Source organism: Myotis brandtii, unplaced genomic scaffold (genome assembly GCF_000412655.1).
Source record: "Myotis brandtii unplaced genomic scaffold, ASM41265v1 scaffold892, whole genome shotgun sequence".
Classification (NCBI taxonomy): Eukaryota; Metazoa; Chordata; class Mammalia; order Chiroptera; family Vespertilionidae; genus Myotis; species Myotis brandtii.
The window spans coordinates 438,830-446,714 of record NW_005371656.1 but is presented as its reverse complement, the minus strand read 5'-3'; the positions used below and the strand labels follow the sequence as shown (position 1 = coordinate 446,714).

At 34.0% G+C, this 7,885-nt stretch overlaps 1 protein-coding gene across 1 annotated transcript; it reads right to left on the bottom strand.

Moving 5' to 3' along the window:
- Positions 1-2,314: 2,314 nt before the first annotated feature.
- Positions 2,315-3,253, bottom strand: LOC102243438 (olfactory receptor 5AL1-like). The gene has a single exon (XM_005885129.1). The coding sequence runs from the start codon at positions 3,251-3,253 to the stop codon at positions 2,315-2,317; it is 939 nt and encodes a 312-aa protein (XP_005885191.1).
- Positions 3,254-7,885: the final 4,632 nt, after the last annotated feature.

Genomic DNA, 7,885 nt, shown 5'->3' with positions numbered 1-7,885 from the left:
ACTATTTGTTGTTTCCTCTAGAACATTTTCCTTGTATTACATCACTTTGAAAATGTCTGAACAAAAAAAAAAATGCAATGACATCTTACAAACGAGCAATTATGTTATAGTTAATCTTTTGGGCTTCAATTTGCTTAATAGGTAAGGAACATTCACTTGAAATTTTACATCTGTATACTGAATACAAGCATAATAAAGAATTAATAATTAAAAACAAAGATTGTTTTAACACATGTGAAACAACTTATAAAATGTTTAACTACATTTTATGCTTTAGTCTGAAGTTCATTAAATTTTGGATTTTAGTAAGAGGTCACGGTATGTATGCATTATATTGAAGTGAGTTAACTTGCTGTTGTATTTTGCAGCCTACAAGTAATGATTTAGATTGCACCAAAAACCTCAGGTGTGGTTCAGCAGTTGAGGTAGACCTATGAACCAAAAGGTCACTGGCTTGATTCCTGTTCTGGAATCAAGCCTGGGTTGCAGGCTTAATCCCCACTAGTGGGCATGTAGGAGGCAGCTGATTTATATTTCTCATTGATGTTTTTATCTCTTTATCACTCTCTCTTTCTCTCTCTCTCAAATCAATAAAAACATATTTAAAAAAAGATCTGCCTTAGCTAGTTTGGCTCAGTGGATAGAGCGTTGACCTGTAGACTGAAGGGTCCCAGGTTTGATTTCGGCCAAGGGCACATACCTTAATTGCAGGCTCCTCCCTGGCCAGGGCCCAGGTCAGGGCTTGTGCAGAAGTCAACCAATCGAAGTGTTTCTCTCATATTGATATTTCTCTCTGTTTTTCCCTCTCTCTCCCACTCTCTCTAAAAATCAATTGAAAAATATCCTCGGGTGAGAATGAAAAACAAAGATCAGTGGTTACCAGGGCTGGGGGTAGTAAGAGAGAGATGAATAAACATAAAACAGAGGATTTTTAGGGCAGTAAAAATACTCTGTATAATATTACATTGGTGGATATAAGTAATTATACGTTTTTTTTCAAACCCATAGAATGCATGATATGAGTGAACCCTTAGGTAAACTGGGTGATTATATGTAAATATAGTTTTATCAATTGCAACAAATATGCCATATTCTGGCTAACAATGTTGATAATGGGGAGACTATGCATGCATGGCAACAGGGGTATATGACACATCTCTGTAGCTCCCTTTCAATTTAGCTGTAAACCAAAACAACTCTAAAAAGTAAAGTCTTTAAAAACTGTTCTAAAAATGGAACTCCCATTCCACCCAGTGATCCCACTTCTAGGAATATATCCCAAGAAACTAGAAATACCAATCAGAAAGGATATATGCACCCCTATGTTCATAGCAGCACAAATCACCATAGCTAAGATTTGGAAACAGCCTAAGTGCCCATCAGCTGATGAGTGGATTAAAAAACTGTGGTACATCTACACAATGGAATACTAGGTGGCGGTAAAAAAGTAGGAATTCTTACCATTTGAAACAGTATGGATGGAACTGGAGAGCATTATGCTAAGTGAAATAAGCCAGTCAGAGAAAGATAAATATCACATGATCTCACTCATTTATGGAATATAATGGACAACATAAAATGATAAATAAAAACAGATCCAGAGACAGAGAAGCATCGATCAGATTGTCAAACCTCAGAGGGAAGGTAGGGGAGGGTCAACCAAAGGACTTGTATGCCTGCATATAAGCCTAACCAATGGACACAGACAACAGGGGGGTGAGGGCATGAGTTGGGGGTAATGGGGGGATGAGGACACATATGTAATACCTTAATCAATAAAGAAATTAAAATAAATAAATAAAATCAACACATTTTTAAAAATGAAAAAATAAATAAATAAAAAATGTTCAATCATATCAATAGGGACATTGTAAAGTGAAAAGTAAGGTCACTTTCCTGGCATTTTAAAATCAAAATCCTCACCCAAACACTTTGTTATTTTCCCCCTGTTCAATTATGGAAGAAAATCTTACCTGCATAGTTCATGTCTTTTAAGACAACCTAAAATTCTCAATACCACAGTGAAATGAGAAAAAGTTATGATGTTTAGGTGCTTTAATCTTCCTATTGTTGAAACATCTCATGGTCAAAAAGAGCAGACAATTTTTTGTCCCTTTTTTACAATTCAACAACTAAACATACAAACATTGATGAAATATCTACCACGTGCAAGCAAAACCAACAAAATACTATTTTTCATGAAAATAGAGATCAGGAAACTAAGTCTCAGAAGACAAAGGCTCCTGTATAAGCCTTTATTTAAAATTTCCTTACTTCATATCCAGCACTTCTTTAGTAACAACATAATTCATTATTAATTACTAGAATATACCTTTTGAATAATTTTTTTCAAAGCATTTTTTACCTCTTGATTCCTCAAGCTGTAGATCAATGGATTTAGCATGGGAATCACTACTGCATAGAACACTGAAGCAAATTTGTCTTTATCTAGTGAGTGGCTTGACTTGGGCTGAAGGTACATAAAACTGAGGGTCCCATAATACATAGTAATAGAAAACAGATGAGACGCACAGGTAGAAAGGGCTTTCTGTCTTCCTGCAGCAGAACGAATCCTTAAGATGGCAAAGACAATGAATACATAGGATACCAGAACAATGATAAGAGAACAAAAAACATTGAATCCAGCAATGATTAACAACATCAGCTCTTTGACTTGGGTATCGGAACAGGCCAGAGCAATCAAGGGAACGTCATCACAGTAAAATTGGTTGACCACATTAGAGTCACAGAAAGACATGTGGAATGTTGCCACTGCCTGTATGAGTCCCACGGTGAATCCGTAAATATAAGAGCTAGTGACCATTTGAATGCAGAGTTTTCTAGGCATGAGAACTACATAGAGTAGAGGGTTGCAGATGGCCACATACCGATCATAAGCCATGACAGAGAGCATTAATAATTCCCAAACGGAAAATGTGATAAAGCAACACACTTGAGTGGCACATGCATAAAATGACATACTTTTAATTTCACGAAATGAGTTCACGAGGGTGTTTGGTGTGATGGCGGAGGTACCATAGAAATCAACAAAAGCCAGATGACAGAGGAAAAAATACATGGGTATGTGAAGCTGAGGACTGACCTGAATTAGCACAATCAAACCCAGATTACCCAAGGCAGTAACTAAGTAAATCAGAAGGAATACACAAAAGAGAACGGCTTGAAGCTGTGGATTATCTGTTAGGCCCAAGAGGATGAACTCAGTGACTGCTGAATGATTGCCCTTTGCCATGAAATAAACAATTCTGCAATGAACTCTCCCAGAGCACACTCTGAGTAATCTTGACTCAGTGAGATAAAATCAATTAAATGTGAGAAGATCCCCGGTTCACCAGGAGGTTAAGTTCAGTCTAAGTAGACCTCTGACAGAACCTGTGAATTATGAGTGGGTTTTACTTATGCTTTCACTGTGAAAGGATTTGGTCCAGGCAGAAATTCCAACATAGAAAATCCACTGTAAAAAAAAAAAGAATAAAAGTACTTTGATTAAAGTTTTACAATCAATACAATTGCAAAGTCTGTGTTGTACTTTTCTTGAAATATAAAAGAAAAAAGAAACATTAAAAATGTAAGTGATTATGACAGCCTATATAAAAATTATTTCTTAAATTGTACATTTATCTCACAAAATAATCATTTCATCATTTCATAAGAACATTAAAAGTTACCGAAAATAGGTGTGAAAGATATAAAATGGAAGTAATAACAAACAGCTCTAACAAGGGGTAAATATCCAAAATATATAAAGAATTCTTACAACACAACACTAAACAAGCAAACAATCCAGTTAAAAAATGAGCAGAGGACCTGAACAGACACTTCTCCCAAGAAGACATACAAATGGGCAACAGATATATGAAAAGATGCTCAACTTTACTAGCTACTAGGGAAATGCAAATAAAATCTATAATGAGATATCACCTCACACCTACAAGAGAAGCACTAACGAGTGTTGGAGGGGTTGTGGAGAAAAAGGAACCCTCATTCACTGCTGGTGGGAATGCAAGCTGGTACAGCCACTATGGAAACATTGTGGAGGTTCCTCAGAAAGTTAAAAATAAAATTACCATATGAACTAGTAACCCCTCTTCCAAAAACTTTGAAAACATTTATTTGCCAAGATATATGCACCCTTTTGTTAATAGTAGCATTATTCACAGTGGCCAAGACATGGGAACAGCTGAAGTGTCCTTTGATAGATGATTGGATAAAGAAGATATGGTACATATACAATGGAATACTACTCAGCCATAAGAAAGGATGAAATACTACCATTTGTGACACCATGGTTGGATCTTGAAAATGTCATGCTAAAAGAAACAAGTCAGACAGAAAAAGTAAAAAAAACATATGATTTCACTTATATGTGGGATATAAAACTGAAAGAAATGAACAAACAAGAAAGATAAACAAACAAAAACTTATAGACACAGACAAGAGTATGGTGGTTGCCAGGGAAAAATAGGATTGTGAATTTTCTGGCTGTCTTTTGGCAGAATACACAGCAGGACACAATTTTTCATATTGTAAAACAGCTTTTAATTATAAAGAGACATCGTTTTAGTATCTATCTCCAAGTCAGTAAATGATCAAAAGTGAGTAACAGTTGGGCAACATGGTTCTCAACCTTCCTAATGCCCAGACCCTTTAATACAGTTCCTCATGTTGTGGTGACCCCCAACCATAAAATTATTTTCGTTGCTACTTCATAACTGTAATTTTGCTACTGTTATGAATCGTAATGTAAATATCTGATATGCAGGATGTTTTTTCATTGTTACAAATTCAACATAATTAAAGCATAGTGATTAATCACAAAAACAATATGTAATTATATATGTGTTTTCTGATGGTTTTAGGCGACCCCTGTGAAAGGGTCGTTCGACCCCCAAAGGGGTCGTGACCCACAGGTTGAGAACCGCTGATTTAGAAGAACTAAATTTCACAGGGCATTTTTATGAACTCAAGCTGTATTATGAATGCTTAAAAGCTTGTGGAATTGAAATTATGCTTTCCTTTCCTAAACAGAAACGACGTTAATTTGATTTTCCTTTATCGCAATATTGTCTCAGGTAGCCTAATATGCACCTTCCACATGGTTTAGACAGATAAAACATAACAAAATATAAAAAGCATCACCCTTACATTTATTTTCTCCTTGGAAACTTTATCTTGATTACTACTTTATCTTTTTTTCCCTCTCACCACTTTTGAACCAAACATCTCAGAACAGACATCTACCCTCAGTTTCTCAATCATATTAATATCTTAACCAAGTATAACCCACTTTCTTTTCCCATTTAACCAAGAAATGCCCTCACCAAGTTTACTATCACTTGTTTATTCCAAAATCTAATAAAGCCTTTTTCTTTGTCAGCTCTTCAACACTGAACTCTATTGAATATAACTTTAATTTCCAGAACAAAGCAATCTCTGAGTTTATTACTTGTCCATTTAATTCTTTATATTAAAGGCTCTGCTTTTATTATCCATGCATTAGACATGTTCTTCAAACTCTTTCCAAAGCCCTCACTGTTTCTTCCTTACACCTTTAGGTTCAATGATCTTTCTAATCCTATGTCCTCTGGAGGCATCTGTGTGCCATATATATATGGTGTCAGCAATAAAAATAGAAAACACAAAGTCGTTTTATAATCACAAAAAATAAGAGAAAGAAATACTTGTCTGATTGAAAACAAATATCCTCAAAAAGGTCAAAACTATTTTATAATATCATCATCAAATTTAAGTAAAAATCATGACAATTTTTTTCTGTTATATTAATAGTTACATAGCAAGTCTCTTCAGTTTTAACCTGAAATTTTTAAAACTTATTTTGAATAGTTTTCCAAATAAAATGTTCAATATTTTAAGATTAGGCTTAATAAATATAAAAACTATCAATTTAAAAACTCTTTTACTCTTAAATATTTTTTATCCATTGTTTTGATCCTAGGACAATAGATTTAACAGCTGACACTGTTTTCACCTTCATATTGCTATGGAAACTGAGGCATTCATAAACTCAATAAACTGTCTGAGAGCTTTGATGTAGCAAATGTTAGACCCAGCATTCACATTAAGATCAAACTCCAAGAATTGATACTCTAATAGAACAGCTGTGACACAAAGCACCAGCCCGACAGGAGGTTGTAAATTCTCTTGATTTAATGATAAAATTTTGTTACATACAATACAGACTCAAAATCTGCTACAGGAGCTTTGTGAGCAAACAGGGAACCACTGAAATCTTCAAATGGGAGGTAAATGTAACTAAATAGAAGATGAGGAAAGAAACATTGAGAACTGTGGATTAGACTAACCCTGTGTCTCTATGATACATCAAAATGTATAATAAAATCAAAGTGGACTCTGACCTAAAAATTTTTTAAGAAATATTTTTATTTTAATGTAATCTCTTTCTAGGTATTAATAGCATATTTCTAGTATTTTGTCATTAGCATTCAAATGACCCTAAGATAAAAAATTATTAAGTGGTATGAATGATTCACAAACTCAAAGCCATTTTCTGTGTACTTGAAAATTGTAAAATTATCATTGCATTAATTTGAAAAACATACTCCAATATTTATGGCTATAACATTATCTATATTACAGTGTATAGTAATTCTCATTTATCAATTGCTCCCTCAAATTCATTAGGAGAGTTGGGATGATAATTTAGGTCTTTAGGCTCATAGAAAGAAAAAAATGATATGTAAGTGCTTACAATTTACTATTAGCCTTTTCCATATTGTTTAATCCAGGGTCTTCAAACTTTTTAAACAGGGGGCCAGTTCACTGTCCCTCAGACCATTGGAGGGCCGGACTATAGTTTAAAAAAAAACTATGAACAAATTCCTATGCACACTGCACATATCTTATTTTGAAGTAAAAAAAAAAACAAAACGGGAACAAATACAATATTTGTATTTGCATGTGGCCTGCGGGCTGTAGTTTGAGGACCCCTGGTTTAATCTTTAAAAAGACTCCAAATTTAGTAACAACATTATTTAATTGATAAACTTTGAGAGCTTGCACATACTACAGAGCCATTCTTTAACAATAGCATCTGTTCTTTTACATTGCCTGCTGTGTTCATTGTGTTATAAGCTATAACATAATAGTAACCAACTTACCCAAGGTTTGCTTAGTATAACTGCAAATGATCCTTGTTATTGCCAAAATGGCCTATATGTTTCAATTATTTTGAATATATTTGTTTAGAATGTATGATGCCCCTCTGGGATTCTATCCTTGAGTTAGATTATTAGTTTTTAAAGATAACTGGAAAAAATATAATGAGGTCTCCTAGGCATAAAAAAAAGCAGTTCTCTCAGAGTCTTTTGAGACCAAACCAGATTTCCAGGTAAGTAGAAAGCCATGTTAAAGTAATGATATAAATAAAGTTAGGATGCAGTACTATTCTCTTTAATAAAGACAAATTGTTAAATATATAAAAATGAAAATGTTTTATATTTTCTTAAATTTTCTCAAGATATTAGCAAATCAGGGAATAATTATTTAGACTATGCATCTTTGCCTTTCATGTGAGATATTGTTAATGCAACCAGAGAATCTTGAACTGGGGATTTTGGAGGAGTGGAGAGTCTGAACTTTAGTCTCTGTTCTACTTATAACTAGTCATATATTCAGGTATTAGCTTTTTATGCATTATTTTATTTGAGAAATGGGGAAATTGTTTATAATCTTATGAACTAAAGAATTAATCATTTTTAATATGTTTTCTATTTGAAAAATGAGATAAATGTGAAAAGACAGAACAGGACTGATAGCTGTGTCCTTAACCCCTCTTCCAAGAAAAAGCCGCAGAATGTATCAGTTACTCAGCCTGCCCTTATCT